Below are 22,635 nucleotides of genomic sequence, written 5' to 3' on the forward strand. Positions count from 1 at the left end.
TCAACTGACGCTGACGCCTAGTCAACAGCGCCTCAAGCGAACAAATGTACAACTAAATGAAACTTTATAGCTCCCTTAATTCGCCGACAGATAGCGCTTAGCTCTGCCTTTTGTCGTTGCAGAGTTTTAAATTCCTAAAGTTGTGGTATTCTTTTTGAATCACCCTGTATATTGGGGCAATGAACTATGAAGCCTACTCAGGAAGGAGAAGGAGGGCACACCCAGCACCTATTGGTTGAAAAGGGCAGATAGGCAGACACAAGAGAGGCTGACTTATACTGTATGAACAGGGGCACCAAGAAGTGGATTGACCTGTAACATAGATTAGGAAGTTAAAAGTTAAAAGTGGCGTACATACCAAAACGGAAGGAGGAAGAGCATTTTGAGTGAACCCATAGGTAAGGTATAGGTACTGTGCCTAAAAGGAAAAGGGTAGTATCATGACAAACTGGTAAGTTTGAATTCTCCATTTTACTAGCAGTGTCAGGCAGTGTGTTTAAGAGAGTCTGAGAGAACACTTTTATTTGCCCAGAGTTCCTCCAGACTACAAGAAACTGTAGATAATGATATGGATAAGTACTAAATAAAGAAAAAGAAAAACAGTACAGAATGGTAGTGTAAAGAGCAACCATTAAGGGTCAGTGACACCTGAAGTTTACAATTGGAAATGGAGACAGAGTCCTAACGAATTCTAAATATTAGGAAAACTTATGAGAGTACCCTTAAATATTCGAGTTTGATGTCAACTTAGTGTAATAGTAGAATGAAGGAAAAGTTAGTTAAAGTTTACTATAAATAAGAACAAAGAGCAGTGTTGCAGTGTATACTGTTAGAATTGTACGTGATATAAGTTAACTTAATGATTTTATAAAATATCGCGTGTTCAATTTAAGGGGGGGAATATGTAGTGCTTCGAGAATTTTGGAGGAAATTCTAGAATCACTCGGCCTTCCACTGTTTTGAACACCCGATATTTTAGATGTGAGTAGGAGAAACGAATGTGCAGGTCAAAAAAGAACAGCCATGAGGAAAAAGATGGACACGGTGACCGAACGGCTGCAGACAAGTACTTGCTGTATGGCCCAGAGAGTTTTGTGTATGGTCAAAGAAGAACAAGAAAAGTTTATGTAGTATTCTGTGTTCTTTAATGTCTGTGATGATTGTAAAAAGACTAGCAGACAGTTGGAAGTAGTTTCCTAAGGACACTCATGTGTTGGACTCGAATGAGAACAGAGACTTTTAAATTTTTTCATGTCTCGGTTATGATCGAAGTGAGACACATGTAAGCTATTTTGAAGAAGTATAAATGATTCTGATGTTTTAAGAATTAGTTAGCTTGCTGAAGTTATTGTTTATGAAGGTTGAAAATATATTTTGATTGAATTGAAAAGTATTACACGAGTACACAAATTATTTCAAGAATACAAAAGTAGTTAGTAAATTCCCTTAACCAGCAACATATCTTCAGGGAAGAAGCTGTTGGGAGATCGATGTAGCGGATTAACCAGAGAAGAGGATCTGCTACACATTCGGGCAAGTTAATTGAATTGAGAGATGTGTGAATCTTGCACCCCAGCACCACGCTGTCTCTTGATGTTATCCGGAGAACATTAGAGTACTTCCTTCTGCTGAGGCCTTTAATTTTCCAGCCCATAACACAGGTCAAGGAATCTGCAGTTGAGACCATCACAGAATTGGTGGAGCCTCTGGTTGAGACCATTCTCTCACCTCCAAACCAAAGAACACCAATTAATTCTGGGTATGATACTGCAAATTATAAGCTCTGTTTGCACCCTGTAAGTGAGCCCAACAGTTTTCGCCATTTTCGCCAGTCACCTGTAAGAACTGAGAATGGCCTCAGAGCACATGTGACAGGCATCATCATAGTGTACATTGGACTCCTTTCCAATCCTGGATGCTAACTTATTAAAGGGTTCCAAAACATGCCTAAAATTGGATATCCTGCTAATTAACAGATCTCTGCTCTGTGTGCCTGCTCAGAGGTCGCTAAAGGAGTGGCCAATTGTTCAGTCACAGTGTGAATGTACCAGACCAGACAGCCAATGTCCACATTCAATGTCCGCCTCAAGTGACATGAATGGGTTACAACCTGCCACTCACCCAGTGGTGACTGTGGTTCTCTCACGACGCGTACGCTGGAAGTTGCCTACACAGCAAAACTCACTGACAAAACAAGTGACTGTTTAAGTGTCCCAGTCGACTTGTCAGTTTTCCTGCCACAGCTAAACAACAAGGCAACAGCTTGCAGATGGATGACTGTGGCCAAAAGCACCACAGCTGTTTGTAAACTGTGGTCAGATCCTACTTCATCTGCACACACCAGGAATGCTCCCTACCTAACCTGTTACTAAAATTTGAATAAAAACAGTAGGTACACAAAAATAAATAAATAAAACTGAACTTTGTTGTCTTTTAGAAATGATTTGCACTACCAAACTCATTAAAAACACAAAAGCACTCTACTACAATGACAATGAAGCTGACACTATACTATTTCACTGCAGGCCAGCAGACTTCACTCATGTTTCTGCCAGCATGGCTTTGCAACTGGTATTTCTATGTATCCAAGACTATTACTAATAAATATCTTTCACGGAGCTGCTTGTTGCAGTACTATGAGGGCCTTTTTTTGGCCTTTTTTTACCTCTGGTATGCTATAAATAAAAGACAAGTTCATAGAAAACAAGTATTTTATTACCAAAAGTTTTGTACACTTATGGTTACTTTTCAGCATTATCACCGAAAAGATTGAGACATTTACACATCTTCAGTTCAGAGAAAAGGTGAAGTCACTGGGTGCCAGGTCAGGGTGTATGGGGGATGACCAAAAATGTCCCATTGAAATTGTTCCAGGAGCCATTGGGTTGTGCCAGCAGTGTGTGGATGGCATTGTCGTGGATCAACATAATTACTGAAGTCAAATGCAAATTTGGTCATTCAAAACAAACAAAGAGGAATGCTGATTGAAGACATGGCTAGGAGAGCAGCACTTTCAAACCAATGAAGATCTTCAAAACAACATCAATGCTCATTTGCAATCACTGGCGGCAACATGTTTTGAAGAGGGTATTGCGAAGCTCGTCCACAGGTACAATAAATGTCTCAATCTTTTCGGTGATTATGTTGAAAAGTAACCATGAGTGTACAAAACTTTTGGTAACAAAATAATTGTTTTCTATGAACTTGTCTTTTATTTACAGTCTATTGGAGGTTGCAAAAAAGACCCTCATATTTAGGTCTATAGCATGGGACGTGATTGTACTCTTTTCATGTATAGCAATTTATCAAAACAAAAGTAATTGACATATGTCATTCTACAATCTCTGAACATGTACCGCTGAAGGAATAAAGATTAAATAAACTTATATATTAAAATAAAATACCAAGCAGGATACTGTTTTCCATTTCTCAGCATTATGTCCTACCTTGAAATAATATATGCTGCAGGCCCCACAATAAAGAAAAAGTAATGACATTTGGAGGAAATAGAAGGTAAAGATAAAGCTAAATGGAGAAATATTAGAACATGTGCGAAGGTTTAGATACAAAGGAAACAGTGTAATGTAGCAGAATTGGACAGTACATAACGCACAGATTGATGCCAACTATTCAGTAATTGGGAAATTCATATAACTTTCTGAACATGTGAAGCATATTCACTTTTGTCCCCTTTTAACAATTTTTGAGAATGTTATTCCAATAAAACAAACAGATTGGGATGTAAAATTACAGTAAAAATGTGATACGAACAAATGCTTTCACACAATATTGAAATAATTAAGATTTTTATATGAAGCAATATTTGGACAAATAAAATGATATATTTATGTGAGTTAGAGAATGTATTTCTGTTAAATTATATTCCACACAAAATTTCATGCAAAGACAAATCTGGAATAATTAATCAGCTATTCAGAATTGTAAAGCCTTATCTGTAATTTATGAAATGTATTCACTCAAATAACGATGTATATAACTTTGACATCCATAATTGAAAAAGAAGCATGGTGGTAGCCATGCACATCTCAGTGTTGCAGCACATTTTGTGATGTCAAGACTGTGTTGTTCTTAGTTTTGCATAAATTGTTTCATAGTTAGCATATCATAAATTGCCTAAAATTGCAAAGAACTGGACCACAGACAATATCTTTAATGGAAGAGCAATAAAATTAAAAGTTATGCCACCATTTATTTCAGTGACAGATACCAAGGTAAGTATTGGACTGTTTCATTCTGTTTCAGCATAATGACAAGCCCGGCATAAAGATGAAGAACACAAGAGCAGAGAAGGCTGTGAGATGATGTCAGCCAATAGTATGCTGACTAGGACCACTCCACGACAAGAGCGGCCTCTATCCAAAGAGAAAATAAGTGCCGCTCCTGCCAGCCTCGGTCAGACACTAGTAGACCTGGACTAGAAGAGAGCACTATAAGAGCCGTGAATTGTGATTCATATTACTTGCATGGACATTGTATAAAGCAAAAGACATTGATTATTCACCTGTCACCAATTGCTTGTGACATGACTTGTAAAGCAAAGTTAAGTATTGTCAATTCAATTACTGTAATAAATTTCATTAATATGATTTGCTTGTATGTTGTCTAGCTATCCAAGAAAACAGCTTCCTAGGCACAATATAAGAGATGAGTTGGCAGGACACCAATTGACGATGAGTTATACAATGAACCCAGTGCCTGGCGGCCATGGAATTTTGTTTTGTGTTTGCTAACAATTTAATTCTTTCTTGTCTGTACTTTACAGGTGTGTTTACTTTTTTTAACAGACTCTTTTCGTTTTTGCTACAAAGTGTTTTCAGGTGGATGTTGCAGAAATTGTCTTTGCTTTTGTACTTATTTTCCATTCTTGCCTTGTTGGTCTCTTGTCTTTGTCACTTCCAAAATGCCCACCCCACATATTCTGTCCCTGCTCAGGCACCACAGCTGTAAGTGTTAGATGCAACACAGCTAATGCAGATGTTTCAGTTCTAGCCGCAAGTTGGAGACCCTGCTAAACACAGTACAGCAGCTACTAGCCATTGCTGCACCACCTACAACACCTACTGCTATACCGCCTTCTTGACAGTTTCATGAACAAGAAGAGGAATGGCTCGAGTGGTTGCACCAGTTCAAGGCACACATACTAGCTCACAACGTACCAGGTACTGTGAAACTTCTATATGTATTATCAACGGTAAAAAGTGCAGTGCTCCTTTTAACTAAGAAGTTATTTTCTAAAGGCATTCTGGGTGAACTTACTAACGAACAGGTGGTACAGTTGCTAAATAACTATTATGACCAACAAGTGAATGTGTAACAGCTAGGTATCAACTTTTTTATTGTAAAAAATGGACAGAACAAACTTATCATATGTGGGTAACAGATTTGCAGGGTATGATGAGGAAATGCAAATTCAAATGTGCTTGCATTGCTTTATATTCAGATGTTATGTTGTGTGATGTGATCGTGTACAATGTACCTGATGTCGAACTCAGAGAACAGATTTTGAAACAGTCCGATCCATCATTTCAGCAGGTAGTGCAAATCCTACAACAGCACGATTCAGGTGCCCTGTCCAATAAATTTGAGGGGCCAGCTATTTGCTGGGTTGCATCCCTTGTTTGTGATTGGCCCATTCAGTGGCACCTTGTGCCAGCCATGCCGAGTAAACAACACTCCATGCCGTGTAAGCAGTTCACTAAACAGGCGGCTACACAGGCAAACAGAATTAAGTCTTACCCTCGGTGTTATTCATGGCACAAACACCAAGACTGCCCCTCCTGACAAGCTCAGTGTTATGCTCGTGGTAGAAAAGGACATGTACAATCCGTGGGTTGCATCCCTTGTTTGTGATTGGCCCATTCAGTGGCAGCTTGTGCCAGCCATGCCAAGTAAACAACACTCCACGCCATGTAAGCAGTTCACTAAACAGGCGGCTACACAGGCAAACAGAATTAAGTCTTACCCTCGGTGTTATTCATGGCACAAACACGAAGACTGCCCCTCCTGACAAGCTCAGTGTTATGCTCGTGGTAGAAAAGGACATGTACAATCCATATGTTTGAAATGGAACAACCATAAGAATTCGGTCCACTCACAAAAATCTAGTCACAAGGCCCATGTCATTAATGCAGTACATTCAAAGTCTGCAACAGGCATTTGCAAACCTAGCAAGAACTCAGTTTCTCCAGTGATATGCCAGTCAAACAAATTTTTTGTTCATTTACTTCTTTGTGGGAAACCTGTGAAATTTCAGTTGGACATGGGTGCCTCTTTCACATTGCTAAATTATCACACATATGAACTATTAGGCTCCCCACACCTGTCTAAAACTAGCACGCAACTGACGCCTTACAATGGACAAGATATTCCTATTCTCGGAAAATGTACTTTGCCTGTCATGTATCAGTCGCATATGTGAACAGTGACTTTTAGGGTGCTGGAATCACATGAGTGTGAGAACATATTTGGTCTTGATTCTTTTGATTTGTTTGACTTTTAAGATTCAGGACAATCTGTTGTCAGTGTCTGCATTCCAGACAAAAAACAGTGTAGCTAGCTTGCTAAAAGAATTCCCGGAACTCTTTTCTGGAGGTTTAGGCAAGGCTAACAATTTTGTTGCACACACTACTCTGAAAGACAAAGCTCAACCAAAATGTTGCCAGGCCAGAAACTGTTCCCATTGCATTATGGGGCAAAGTTGTGGCTGAACTTCAAGAATTGCAAGATAGTGAAGTTACTGCACCCATATCAGCTAGTCAATGGGCAAGTCCACTGGTTTTGGTCCCCAAAGCTTCAGGTCACATTTGCCTCTGTGTTGACTCCAAGTCTATAGTCAACCCACAAACTGTGATTGATACTTATTCATTATCACACCCAGAGGACCTCATGGACAAAGTAGGTGTCGGACGCTTCTCTTCAAAAGTTGATTTGCACAATGCATATATTCAAATACTGCTTGATGAAGAATCTCAAAAAGTGTGTGTAGTGAGTACTCATTTGGGTTTGTTTTAAATATTTGCATTTGCCTTTTGGCAATGCTTCCGCACCCGTCATTTTCCAATGTTATTTGGAACAGCCGAATGCACAAGTGCCAAACTGTTCAAACTATTTGGACGATACTGTCATAGCAGGTCGTACACCTGAAGAACATATTGCAAATTTGTGTGCTTTGTTTTGTTTGTTGTCTGATGCAGGACTAAAGCATAGACTGGACAAGTGTGATTTTTTAAAACCTGAGTTGCAGTAACTTGGTCATGTCATAAACAATCAACGTGTACATCCTCTTCAGTCACATTTGTTAGCCATATGAGATTTGACAGTTCCTCGCAATGTCACAAAATTGCATTCAGCTTTAGGGTAAATGAACTACTATATTCAGTCCATACCAAATACTGCGCAAATCATGGCTCCATCACACAGCAGACTGTGCCCTTTGCTTTGACAGATGAGTACCAAGTAGCTTTTCAAAAACTTAAAGATGCATTGCTCAGTGATCAATGCTTAGTTCACTTTGATCCTGACAAACGAGTTGTACTGCAAGTTGACACTTCCTCTTACTGAATCGGTGCAGTGCTTTCACACAGAACTGGCGATAAAGACAGGCCTATTGCTTTGGCATCAAAAGTGTTGTCCAAAGCTCAGTGTAACTATTGACAAACTGAGAAAGAGGCTTTAGCTACTGAGAATGGTGTCACCAAATTCCACCACTACTTTTACGGCAGAAAATTCTACTTAGTAACAGATCACAAGCCTTTGCAATCCTTGTTTCATCCAACAAAACTGGTTCCCTTATGAACTGCCCAAAAGTTGCAAAGATGGGCTTTGTTGTTGTCTAAATATCAGTATGAGATTGTGCATCATCTGACAGCTCAACATGGTAAGTGGATGCACTCTCACGTCTTCTGATTGGCCCTGATACTGGCTTTGATGCTTCTGCTGCATCTTGGTGTCGCATCAATCCTCAGGATTCTGAATTGCTTCAACCTTTTCTTCCGAACTAAAGAAAATTGTACAAGCCACAGAAGCTGATTCAGATTTGAACATTTTGCTAACATACATTCGCACATCTTGGCTTCATTCCTTGCATAGCATAAAGAACTCTGTAATGTGCTGATACTTTGCCCATTGGCATAGCTTCGCTGTACAGAAAGATGCGATTCTTGTTCAAAATGACAGTGGACAGTCACGTGTGTTGATCCCTAAAGCTTTGAAAAAAGAAGTGTTGCAGTTACTTCACCAAGGGCACTGGGGGATTGTTCGTATGAAACAGTTAGTGTGTCGACACTACTTGGCAGGGTATGGACACCCAAATAGAACAGAACACAGTGTCATACATGTGTGGAAAATCAGTCTGCTCCACTACAAAAATTCTCTGCTTGGCCTAAGTTGCAATCATCATGACAACATGTGCACATAGACTTCGCGGGACCTTTTTGGAACTCTAGTTGGTTGATTGTGGTTGATTTATATAGCAAGTTTCCTTTTGCTGTGCCAATGAACTCGGCAACATCACATAGCACAATTCAGGTGTTGTACTCTATTTTTTGCATTGAAGGTTTATCTGAAGTCATAGTGTCAGACAATGGCCCTCAGTTCAGGTCAAATGAATTTGAAATATTCTGTGAACACAATGGCATACAGCATCTAACAAGTGCACTGTTCCACCCATAGTCAAATGATGAAGCGGAATGTTTTGTCAGAACCTTGGAGCAGCAGGTGGTCAAACTTTGCTCCGCACACATCAGAGATCAAGTATTGTAACTGTTTCTCTCCTCCTATCATTTGCACCCACAAGATGGACCATTGCTGGCGGATTTGCTTCACAACCGCTGCGATTGGACTCTTCTCCACATACTCCATCCTCTTCAGCATCCAGCACTGAAGGAAGGCCGCAAGTATTGTTTCATGCCACATGCTATTGTCTTTTACAGGGCTTTTAGCAGCAGCAGATGGTGGGTGCAAGATGAGATCGTCCAATTTGGCACTTGCATATATCTTATTTCAGGTCCAGATGGCTTGCAGCGCTGACATCAAAATCAACTTCACCTCAGTCATGTGCATGATGATCTTTCAGTGTCTCTGCCCCCAGATTCATGGATCACGATGACAGCGCAGTCACAGCAACCACCAGAGGGTGTCATCATGACACCAAGGAACAACTCTATTGAGACGGAGCCTTCGCCTTCTCCACCTCCTCTCGTCCTACCGATGGAGCTGGACCCGCCCACACTGCAGCAGTCGCTGCCTTCTTCAGCTGGCTCATGGGATCAGGAGGTGCACGCATACTCTTCTGGTCATTTCTTGAGAGATGATTCTGCCAGAGTGAAGGCCGGATGATGGGGTACGACCAGAAGCTTGATGTCCCCTGCATCCCCAGCTTCCGGTCCAGCAATGCATTCACACTCCTGCCTCTCCCAATGAAAGTCTGTCTGTCACTTTGGAGGGGGGGGGGGGGGGGGGGAGTGAATGTTCGGGTTAATGACAGGCACCAGCATGAAGATGAAGAACACAAGAGCAGAGAAGGTTGTGAGATGACTTCAGCCAGTAGTACGCTGACTAGCACGGCACCACAACAGGAACGGCCTCTATCCGAAGAGAATACAAGCACCACTCCTCACTCCTGCCAGCCTCAGCCAGACACTCGTAGACCCAGACTAGAAGAGAGCACCACAAGGGCCACAACTTGTGATTCATATCCATTACTTGCATGGGCATTGTATATAGCGAAAGATATTGATTATTTGCATGTCCCCAATTGCTTGCAACATGACTTGTAAATCAAAGTTAAGTATTGTCAATTCAATTACTGTCATAAACTTCATTAATATAATTTGCCTGTATGTTGTCTAGCTACCCACGAAAACAGCTTCCTAGGCACCCTACAAGAGACGAGTGGGCAGGAACCACACATTCAACCCGGGAACATTTCAACAGGATAGAAAGTGAATGTAAGGGCAGCACAGAAATTAACATCAGCATAGCAATGACAAAAGAAGAGTTTTCTGCAGCAATGTGCACAAATATTTGAGAGAAAATCTAGTAAAATGTTTCGTATAGAATGTACTCCTATGTGGCATTTAAAAGTGGATGTCAAGGAAGAAAGGTAGAGCAAGAGTGGAGACTTTTGAGATGCGGACTTGGCAAAGTTTGGAAAGAAAACTTTTATAGATAGAGAGAAAAATGAAGAAGCACTTAAAAGAACAAAATACAATTACTGAATGTAATAAACAGCAGGAAAAGAAAATGGATTGGACTTATACTAAGAAAGAACAGTTTTTAAAAACAGTCTTGGAGGGGTATGTGGGAGGGAAGAGGCGGCAAGAGAGAAAGAAATTTCAGATCCTATTACATATAGTAACATTAAAAAGGAAGCTATGGATCGCGTGAAATGTAGACATAAAGGACTTGCTTGTGTAGCAGAAAAACAATGTTCAATGGAATTAATGTAGTGCAACATATACACAAAAATATGCATTATGAACTCTAAAAGTCATTATTTACTTTTTTAAAAAGAAATGTAACAAATAAGAAGGTAAAAACTTATAAAACAATATTCCCAACAGAGAATAACTACCACGTTCTAAAGCAAAATTGGCCCATTCACCAATTATAGCATCATCTCTGGTACAGGACAATTTCTTTCCTGTTGATTCACATTTGTTTACATTAGTCACCAATGTGCATGAGAAATATACTAAATGATTACCTTTTGATGATTCTTTGAGCTCTTACTCTCTCAGCAAAATCTTTTGCTATTTTTATTATGGTTCCTGGAATACCAGCCATGCGGGCAACATTTAAGCCATAGCTGCTGCTTGCTCCTCCTTTCATAACACTGTACAGGAATATTAACTTTCCTTCAGCTTCTTCATCTTCAAAGATAAAAAATAACATTTTATAATTAGGAAAACTTGAACAATAATAGTAAAACAGTTTAAAAATCAACTATCTGTAAAAAGTTATCTCTGTTCAAAAAAATACAGCTAAATTCATTTCCACTGCTGTCTCAGCTTGGCAAGCTATTTGAGTGGGTGTGAGCAGTCATGGAACATAGCAGGAGGCAAAACGCTATGCATGGTGTTGAAAACTGTCTCATCACTGACATTTACTTTTCCCCCAGTCCCCTCAATTGCAATACATGTTCTTCAAGCACCAGTGCCTCCACTTCTGTTGTGTTACCCAGTTCTTCAGAAGAAGATGGTCTGCCACTTTGTTCTTCATCATTCATATTTCTGGACCACACTGGAAGCATTTAAGGGGGGGTAGGATGTCAAACGGGCCGACTTGGAGCAGGAGAGGCATCTCAGGACATTTTAATTTCCAGTGTGTATACTTTTACAAATAAATTCATAAAACTTTGTCAGCATCACCAGGACGGATTCAGGATTCACACCCATTGCAGTGGAAGTTCGAAAACATAGCAAAATAAATTTTTTTAAGTGTGAAATTTCATCATTTTTTCACTTACTAATGGCTACATTTGTTGCTATAGGTACACTTTTCTTCATAAGTTAGAGAGATTCTTCGATGAATTTTGCACAGCATACATACCACATTCACAGGTGCATGAAACTCTAGAATTTATTTAATTTATGAAAAAACGAATGAACTGTTATATTTTAAACTTCATGTTTAGAAAAAACACAAATTTTATAGTTAATTACCTCAATTTTTACCACAGTTTTTAATAGATTTGGAAAAGTCTAGAGTTTCATACATCTTTAAGTATGGTTTGTATGCTCTGCAAAATTCATCGAAGAATCTCTCTTACTTATGAAGAAAAATGTACCTATAGCAACAAATGCTGCCATTAGCAAGTGGAAAAAATGATGAAATTTCACACATAAAAAAAATTACTTCATTATGTTTTAGAACTTCCACTACTATAAATGTGAATTCTGAATCCTTCCTGGTCATGCTGACAAAGTTTTATGAATTTATTTGTAAAAGTATAGACACTGGAAATTGAAATGTCCTGTGGTGCATCTCTTGCTCCAAGTCGGCCTGTTTGACATCCTACACCCCCTCAACCATCTAACAACTGGATCATATGATGGCGCACTGTTGTCGTACACTTCCACAAACTCGATATAGATTTTCCAGCTTTGTTACCCTTCAAATGCAGGAAGTGAATAACTGTACACTACTCCACCCTGCCAGTGGGCTGCACCATTTTGTTCTGCTTCCTCCAGCAGTAATACTGTGCACGGATTTCAGTGTGTGTCAGGTCTGCATACAGCGAACAAAAACTTAATTACATAACTTTATTATTTTTATGTAATTTGATTATCTCTCATAACCAAGCTTTACACTGAATAAAAAAAAATAAGCTCATGATGGTATAACAGCACTAAACATGTATGAGTAAAAGTAAGGAAGACAGTACTGTAATTTGCTTACAGTAACATTCTCAAAAAATATATTTTGTCTTTTTGTCTCTATACTACACAAGACTGTGACTATAAATAATGGTAGTAATAAATCACATAAGCTAATCAGCTTATAGGCTTTATTACTTAGTCAGCCCACAGCACAACTGTGTAAAGAGTCTTTTCTTTAATTACATTAAAAGCAATAATTACAAAGTAATATAATATTTTATTAGTAATGTGTATTTGCTTTAGTTTTTATCATCTGATTAATATCCAACATTGTACTTTGTGATAGTGCTGTTACAGTGGCTTTTATGGCTTGTCTCTGAGACTATATATATATAAACTTGGGAAGTCTAAAAGCATTAAAAATGTTGAAATGGAGATTTTTTTTTTAGTTATGTAAAGGAGAGAAAGAATGTTAAAATGCAAAGGAAACAAATATTGTTAATGAAACATTCATAAATTTTGCTCCTTACTGCCCTTTGAATTAGTTTTTAAAATTGAATCCCCTTGCTTACCCACATGTTCTTTTTAAATTATGTAGCTTCTGCAAGGTAGAAAGAAATTTAACAAGGAGGCTAGTCCCAGTTACTATGCTGCCACTGATCAGGGCTCTCTGATGACACTAGGGAGACAACAGTGCTGTGGACTTCAGTTCTCCATTGTGCTTTGTGTGACCCTAATGTCATTTCTAGACTATTTCTTGTACTGATCACAAAAAATAGTACTTTTTAGCTCTGGTATATTTTAAATGACTACTGTTTACTAAGTGGTGATGCTAAAAGCACCATATATCAACAGTATTAAAATAGGGTAAGGTTACTCTAATTAGCAGAATGTTGCAGAGTTGGCTTTATAGTTCCTTATATTTACAATAATTATCAAATAAACATGAATACCATTTTCATCATGGTAATGTTTCATAGCAAATATGTTATGCAAGTTAATAACATTGATATTACCTTACAGGATATTAGTACCGAATTTTTAACCTGTTGACGCTGAAAGCAACAAAGTACAGAGATTGTTTTTTCTTACTGCATTCTTTTTAATAGTTCCCATTTTGCTATCCTATTTAAAAGTCTAAACCTGAGCTTGTCCTCATGTATAAGAAAATGACTAGTTATTTTCAGCAAATTGAGAATGAGTCATGTATGTTAGTATTTCATCACATTTTTACACACTGGAATCCTACCTTCATCGAAAGTTGTAAAAATATGCTTGGATTAGGTGTAGTCAGCCATTCAGGTGTTGAAAATGTGAGATCTCCTTTAGAAATCACAGTAATCCAGTCATGATCCTCAATTTCCTTGTGCAACAGACTGACACTTTCCTGTTTGATCACACTATGAAATGTTAATGTCCTTGCATTTGAAGGCAATGTTACCTGACAGGTACTTCAGTGTACTAAGCGACACATCTTCAGTGGGACATACTGAACTGTTGAAGTCAATACATTCACGTCATTTCTATCTTTGGCATAATTATTATTATAATACAAATAGATGGTTAAACAGGTGCCCAGTGTGACACGCATCTGATGATAAAAAATTTTATGGTCTGTACTGGTCTCTTCTGCAAAGGTTACTGTTACTAAGAGCACTTCTGCAAAAAGTAAACAATTATGAGGAGACAGAAGTATCCCTTCTCCTGCTGTTGAACGCTCGAGGGTAGTCTGAGGATTTAAAAGAGGTAAAAAACTCAATTAGAACTAGAACACAACTGTTTAAAACCTTGAGTCAGTAACTTATCTTACCTTCGATAAAATTAATATTGATCGTTAAAGAACGTTTTAAGTGTTGGGACATGGAATGTCAGAAGTTTGAACATCTGGAAAGGGAAATGCTATGGCTCAATCTATATATAGTGGTTGTCAGTGATGTGAAATGGAAAGAAGACAAGGATTTCTGGTCAAATGAGTATAGGGTAATATCAGCAGCAACAGCAACTGATAAAATGGGAGTAGGATTCATTAAAAATATGGAGGTAGGGAAAAGAGTGAGTTACTGTGACAGTTCAGTGATAGGGTTGTTCTCATCAGAATTATTGATAGCAAACCAACATCAACAATAGTTCAGATATAGATGCCAATGTCACAAGCAGAAGATGAAGAGAGAAAGAAAGTATAATAGGACACTGAATGGGTAATTCAGTACATAAAGGAAAATGAACATCTTGTAGTCACAAGGGATTGGAATGCAGAAGAAAGAGTTAGTGGAAAATATGGGCTTGGTAGTAGGAATGAGAGAGGAGAAAGACAAATTGAGTTCTGCAATACATTTCAGTTAGTAATAGTGAATACTCTGTCCAAGAATCACAAGAGGAAGAGATATACTAGGAAAAGGCCAGAACATAAGGGAAGATTTCAGTCAGATCACATCATGATCAGGCAGAGCTTATGAAATAAGATATTGTATTGTATGGCATACCCTGGAGCAAATACAGACACAGATCGCAACTTAGTAATTATGAAGAGTAGGCTGAAATTTAAGAGAATATGCAGGAAGAATTAGTAAGTAAAGAACTGGATATGGGAAGTTCTCTGGGGCTATGGATACTGTGATAATTAATGGCTCAATAGGCAGCTCAGTTGAAGAGGAATGGAGATCTCTAAAAATGGCAATCACAGAAGTTCAAAAGAAAAAGGTACAAGGAATGTACCTGTGAGGAAACCTTTGGTAACAAAAGACGACATACTTCAGTTGATCAACAAAAGAAGGAAGTACTAAAATGGTTTGGGATATTCAGGAAACAGAAATACAAGTCATTTACGAATGAAATAAACAGGAAGTGCAGGAAAGAGAAAGCAAAATGGCTGCAAGAAAAATGTGAAGAAACTGAAAACGAAATGATTGTCAGAGGGACTGACTTAGCATAAAGAAAGGTCAAAACAACTTTTAGTGAAATTAAAAGCAAGGACAGTAATATAACAAGTGTGAGGGGAACACCACTGTTAAATGCAAAGAAGAGGCCAGATAGATGGAAGAAGTACACTGAATAAGGACTCTAAGAGGGGGAAGTCTTGCCTGATGACGTGATAGAAGAAGAAAGAGGAATTGATATGGAGGAGATAGGGGATCCAGTATTCGAATGAAAATTTAAAAGAGCTTTGGAAGACTTATTATTCATGTTGGTGTGTAGAATGTATGAGACTGGGAATATAACATCAGACTTTCAGAAAAATATCATCCACAGAATTTCAAAGATTTCAAGAGCCAACAAATGTGAGAACTATCACACAATCAGTTTAACAGCTCATGCATCCAAGTTGCTGACAGGAATAATGTACAGAAGAATAGAAAAGAAAATTGAGTATGTGTTAGATGATGATCAGTTTGGCTTTAGGAAAGGTAGAGGCATCACAAAGGAAGGTATTTCTGGAATTGCAGCTGATAATGAAAGAAAGTCTGAAAAAGAATCATGACATGTTCATGTTCATAGGATTGTTTGACTTGGAAAAAGTGTTGAACCATGTAAAATGTAAAATGAGGCAAGATGTTGAAGATTCTGAGAAAAATAGGATTATGTTATAGGGAAGGATGGTTAATATACAGTGTGCAGAAGAACCAAGAAAGGACAGTAAGATTGGAAGACCATGAATAAAGTGCTCAGATTAAAATGGGTATGAGGTGCGGTTTTGTCTTTCACCTCTACTGTGTAGTCTACACAGCAAAGAAGCAATGGCAGAAACAAAAGAACAGTTCAAGAGTGGGGTTAAAGTTCAAGGTGAAAGTATGTCAATTATAAGATTTGCTGATCACATTGCTAACCTCAGCGAAAGTGAAGAATTCCAGGATCTATTGTATGGAATGAACAATCTAATGAGTACAGAATATGGATTGAGAGTTAATCAGGGAAAGATGAAAGTAATAGGAGTGGCAGAAATGAGAACAGTGAGAGGCTTAACATCAGAACTGGTGATGATGAAGTTAAGGAATTCTGCTACCTAGGCAGCAAAATAACCCATGACAGAGAGCAAGGTGGACATAAAAAGTAGACTAATATCAGTGTCCAATGAGAAGTTCAGGCAGGCAGGTGCTAAAGAGGTAAAAAACTCACAAGATTTTCACAACAGTAGAGTAAATAATAATGTTACCATATTTAACCAAAATATTGGTGGATTAAAGAAAAAAGTAGATTCTCACAAAAGTAAAGAAAATATTGTGTTACCATTTTTCACCAAAATATTCAGGAATTGAAGAATAAAGTAGATGAGCTCCTGGTTTATTTAGATGACATTGAATCTGATAATGTAATAGATATACTATGCCTGTCTGAGCATCACATTGTGTCTGATATGGAAAAGGTATATGTCAGTGGTTATAAACTAGCTGCACATATGAGTAGAGAGAATAAGGTGAGAGGAGGAGTTGCCATTTATGTCAAAAGTTATCACTGTGTAAAAAGTTTTGTCTAGAGCAACATATAGAAGCATGTGACTGTCAACTTAAACTGAAAGAGGGCTCTTTTATAATTGTAACAGTATATAGGTCCCCTTCAGGAAACTTTCATTTATTCCTGGAAAACTTGGATGCCTTGTTGTGCTATCTGTCAGATAGGGGAAAGCAAATTATTATTTGTGGGGACTTCAATGTTGATTCATTGAAAGAGTGTAATAGGAAGAATGACCTAGAAGTCTTGCTCGGTTCTTTCAATTTAACATCAGTCATTGATTTTCCTACTCGCGTAGTAAAGGACAGCAGCACATTGATAGATAAAACTTCTATAGACCAAGATAAGTTTAAAAACATAAATTCTTGTCCTGTTGAGAATGGCCTTCCTGATCATGGTGCTCAGCTAGTTACAGTATATTACATAGCTCCATTCAGTAATTCAAAACTACCCTCCAAAGTTGTGCATTTAATTAATGACTCAACAATTAAAAATTTCAGGGAAAATCTTCAGCAGTTAGACTGGGATGAGGTGTACAAGGAACCTGATACTAATTTAAAATATAACTTATTTCATGATACATTTGTAAGAGAATTTGAAAACTGTTTCCCCAAGAAAGTAGTTAAATCTGATTATAAGAAACCATGCAAAAAACCTTGGCTTGCTAAAGGAATAAAAATATCTTGTAACCACAAAAGAGAACTGTATCTAACAACAAGAAAGAGTAATGACCCAGAAACAGCCAAATATTATAAAAACTACTGTGCTACATTAAGAAAGGTTATTAAAAAGTCCAGAAGCATGTGCATCATGTCTGAGATTAATACCTCTGATAACAAAAGCAAAACAATTTGGAATATTATTACAAGGGAGACAGGGCAACCAAGAGTACAGGATGATGGTATTACCATCAAAGTGAATGGAAACATGACAAATAACAAGCCAGAAGTCGAAAACATTCTGAATAATCATTTTTTAAATGTTGTAGAGAAAATAGCATCTAAATGTTCATTAGAAGAAGCAAGGCAGTTAATGGAAGAGGCCTTACCCACATAATTTGATACAACTGAAATTCCACCCACTTCTCCTTCCGAAATTAGGAAGATAATAAACTCTCTCAATAAAAAAAGCTCACATGGAATTGATGACATTTTCAGCAGGATAATAAAAGCTTGTTCCCAAGAGATAAGTGGGATTCTTAGCCACATACGTAATAGCTCTCTGAAGCACGGTATTTTCCCAGGTAGATTCAAGTATGCCATTGTTAAACCACTGCATAAAAGAGAGGATACATCTATTGTCAATAATTACCACCCAATCTCTCTTCTGACTGCCTTATCCAAAATTCTTCAAAAAGTAATGTATTGTACAGTAGCTTCACACCTTTGTAAAAATAAAGTTTTAACAAAATGTCAGTTTGGTTTCCAGAAAGATTTTCAACAGAAAATGCTATATATACTTTCACTAATGAAATATTAAATGCTCTGAGTAACCAGAAGACACCCGTTGGGATTTTTTGTGATCTCTCAAAGGCTTTTGATTGTGTAAATCATGGAATACTTCTAGATAAGCTCAAGTACTGTGGTATTAATGGGACAGCACTGAAATAGTTTAAATCATACCTAACTTGAAGAGTGCAGAAAGTTGAAATAAGCAGTTCACATAATACGCAAAAAACTGGTGATTTCTCAAACTGGGAAACAATCAAGAATGGGGTGCTGCAAGGTTCGGTCTTGGGTCCTCTGTTGTTCTTAATATACATTAATGACTTGTCATTCTATATTCACGAAGATGCAAAGCTGGTACTTTTTGCTGATGATAAAAGTATAGCTATCACAGCCAACAGACAAGAATTAACTGGTGAAACTATATACTATGTTTTTCAGAAACAACTGAAGTGGTTCTCTGCAAATGGGCTCTCATTAAACTTTGACAAAACACAGTATATACAGTCCCACACAGTAAATGGAATGATACCATTAATAAATATAGACTTTGATCAGAAATCGGTAGCTAAGGTAGAATATTCAAAATTTCTAAGTGTACGCATTGATGAGGGGTTGAACTTGTAACGTTCTCTGGTAGCACGCATCCAAAGTGAAAATTAAAAGAACATTTTGATGTACAATGTTCACTGTAACAAATAATTTATACGTATTTCTGCTAATTGAATTTCAAAAGGACACTTAATTTTGTGAGAAAATAGATAAATATGAATTTTACTATCATAAATGATTATTCAAAGAGTGTAAAATACTATCTGTGGTGGAGGATGTGAAAACCGCCACAGAAGAAATGATATGTAATCAAAATGACAAAGACTGTACAATATTTAGTTAAGATAGAAATAGGCAATATATTGTAATAGAATCACTTGTCTTCTGCATGGACTGAATGGGAGATGGGCCCGTGACGCTGCATTAGGCTCTTAAGTAGTTTTCATTTGTCGTAAGTCGATGACCGACGCCATTTGTAGCTGGGATTGTAAAAGGTGTGTAAAGATTTTAATTGTTTCTGTTAAAATATATTCATCCAGTAAAATCTGTTTGTCACAATTACTGCTATGTTGGCACCAGACATTACACATTTTATTTAAGAAATTTCAGCATTTTATTGGATATCGCTGGCGGTGTGCAGCTGCGCCGGGAGCAAGCAGTCGGCAGCAGTGGCAGATTTCAATATACGATCGCAATAACAACCACATCCTAAAAAGGGTACAGGTAGAGATGAACGAAAATAATAAAGTGTTTCTTTTCACAGCATTCCAGATGCAGAATAAAAGGAGATAGTAGATTTTATCTTGTGCATTCACAGGTGGAGACAAGCTGCAGCTTTTGTAAATTTTCATTAAAAAAAGTGATAAATTCTGAACATATCGTAAAGTGTATTTAAAACTGGATAATTTTCATGAGAGCTTAGCAATATAAAAAAGAAAACATTTTCATATGGTAAAGATAGTCTTATGCTTCAAAGCCAGTCGGGGTATATCCAGTTAAACCAAAAATCCACTGCAACGTGAAAATGTTTGCTAATTTTGATGTACAATAATATTTTTGTTCTTGCACAAACAGCTTTAGTACTTAATAAAAGTAAAACTTGAATAATTATTTTAGAATATTCAAAGAAATTAATTTTTATTAATCTGCAACAGAATATTTCATACGTAAAGTAATAATCACAGATGAAAAATTTATTGCAACCTTTCTTTTCTCATGTCCATCCATGTGTATGTTACGTTCAATCTCAACGGTTTCCCAATCAAATTAAATGCAAAAAGCAAAGAAAGCCAATGAACACACCCGTCAACTCCTATCTATTAAAAGTCCTCAATCTTTCCTCTCCCACATCCACACCGGCTGTTCAGAACATCCTCCTACAGGCCAACCGCAAATTAGAACAGCACGCCACCCTCCACCTCAAAAAACTATCTAATCTCCTGGTTTCCCACCTCCGGAAAGGCAACTCACTCACCCTTCACATCCTTTCCAGCAAACCTCAACCTCCTCCCATTGCACACAAACCCAGTCTCTCCCATCTACTCAATCTCCCACTTCCAGCTCCACTCCCTCCAAAACCTCAAAATTCCAATCAATACAATCTGGAACCACAACACCTTAATTCAGTAGTTAACCTTTCCTCCAAACCTCTCTCCCAATCCGAAACCTCTGTCCTATTCCAAGGCCTCACCTTCAGCCCCACTCCCAGATTCAACCAAACAGCCCTCGTCAAAGATTTACTGTCCTACACTCGTACTCTCTGCTGGAAATATCACTTTGCCATGAAGAAGAATGATCTTAATCCTACTCCTAATGATCCAACTCCCCAAGACACTATCCAAATTGAACCCTGCCTGGAACAGTTCTGTCCTCCATCACAGCGGGACCCACCTCCTCTTCCTCAAAATCACCCTCTCCAAACCTTCCAGGAATTTATGACTTCCAGCCGTACCTCTCGATCCTTCTTAAAAAACCTTAATCCTACTCCCAACATCACCACTGCTGAAGCCCAGGCTATGCGTGGTCTGAAGGCTGACCGATCCATCGCCATTCTTCCGGCGGACAAGGGTTCCACGACCGTGGTACTTGATCGTCGGGAGTATGTGGCTGAGGGACTGCGTCAGCTTTCAGACAACACCACATACAAAGTTTGCCAAGGTAATCCCATTCCTGATGTCCAGGCAGAGCTTCAAGGTATCCTCAGAACCTTAGGCCCCCTACAAAACATTTCACCTGATTCCATCAACCTCCTGACCCCACCGACACCCCGCATCCCTACCTTCCACCTTCTTCCTAAAATTCACAAACCCAATCATCCTGGCTGCCCCATTGTAGCTGGTTACCAAGCCCCCACAGAACGTATCTCTGCCTATGTAGATCAACACCTTCAACCCATTACATGCAGTCTCCCATCCTTCATCAAAGACACCAACCACTTTCTCGAACGCCTGGAATCCTTACCCAATGTGTTACCCCCAGAAACCATCCTTGTAACCATTGATGCCACTTCCTTATACACAAATATTCCGCACGTCCAGGGCCTCACTGCGATGGAGCACTTCCTTTCACGCCGATCACCTGCCACCCTACCTAAAACCTCTTTCCTCATTACCTTAGCCAGCTTCATCCTGACCCACAACTTCTTCACTTTTGAAGGCCAGACATACCAACAATTAAAGGGAACAGCCATGGGTACCAGGATGGCCCCCTTGTACGCCAAATTATTCATGGGTCACTTAGAGGAAGCCTTCTTGGTTACCCAGGCCTGCCAACCCAAAGTTTGGTACAGATTTATTGATGACATCTTCATGATCTGGACTCACAGTGAAGAAGAACTCCAGAATTTCCTCTCCAACCTCAACTCCTTTGGTTCCATCAGATTCACCTGGTCCTACTCCAAATCCCATGCCACTTTCCTTGACGTTGACCTCCATCTGTCCAATGGTCAGCTTCACACGTCCATCCACATCAAACCCACGAACAAGCAACAGTACCTCCATTATGACAGCTGCCACCCATTCCACATCAAACGGTCCCTTCCCTACAGCCTAGGTCTTCGTGGCAAACTAATTTGCTCCAGTCCCTCCCTGAGCCATTACACCAACAACCTGAAAATAGCTTTCGCATCCCGCAACTACCCTCCCGACCTGGTACAGAAGCAAATAACCAGAGCGACTTCCTCATCCCCTCAAACCCAGAACCTCCCACAGAAGAACCACAAAAGTGCCCCACTTGTGACAGGATACTTTCCGGGACTGGATCAGACTCTGAATGCAGCTCTCCAGCAGGGATACGACTTTCTCAAATCCTGCCCTGAAATGAGATCCATCCTTCATGAAATCCTCCCCACTCCACTAAGAGTGTCTTTCCGCCGTCCACCTAACCTTCGTAACCTCTTAGTTCATACCTATAAAATCCCCAAACCACCTTCCCTACCCTCTGGCTCCTACCCTTGTAACCGGCCCTGGTGTAAAACCTGTCCCATGCACCCTCCCACCACCACCTACTCTAGTCCTGTAACCCAGAAGGTGTACACGATGAAAGGCAGAGCCACGTGTGAAAGCACCCACGTGATTTACCAACTGACCTGCCTACACTGTGAAGCTCTCTATGTGGGAATGACCAGCAACCAACTTTCCATTCGCATGAATGGCCACAGGCAGACAGTGTTTGTTGGTAATGAGGATCACCCTGTGGCTAAACATGCCTTGGTGCACGGCCAGCACATCTTGGCATAGTGTTACACCATCCGGGTTATCTGGATACTTCCCATTAACACCAACCTGTCAGAACTCCGGAGATGGGAACTTGCCCTTCAGTATATCCTCTCCTCTCGTTATCCGCCAGGCCTC

General features: G+C 38.9%; 1 protein-coding gene across 2 annotated transcripts in view; it reads right to left on the bottom strand.

The window, feature by feature from the left end:
- LOC126475365 (DNA mismatch repair protein Msh3-like) overlaps positions 1 to 22,635 on the bottom strand; it is a 356,972-nt gene that overhangs the window by 25,583 nt on the left and 308,754 nt on the right. For both annotated transcript variants that reach the window (XM_050103183.1, XM_050103182.1), the window contains one exon: positions 10,727 to 10,892. In XM_050103183.1, the coding sequence (XP_049959140.1) occupies positions 10,727 to 10,892 (166 nt within the window). The remainder of the gene's footprint in view (positions 1 to 10,726; positions 10,893 to 22,635) is intronic.

The sequence above is a fragment of the Schistocerca serialis genome, chromosome 4 (assembly GCF_023864345.2).
Source record: "Schistocerca serialis cubense isolate TAMUIC-IGC-003099 chromosome 4, iqSchSeri2.2, whole genome shotgun sequence".
Classification (NCBI taxonomy): domain Eukaryota; kingdom Metazoa; phylum Arthropoda; class Insecta; order Orthoptera; family Acrididae; genus Schistocerca; species Schistocerca serialis.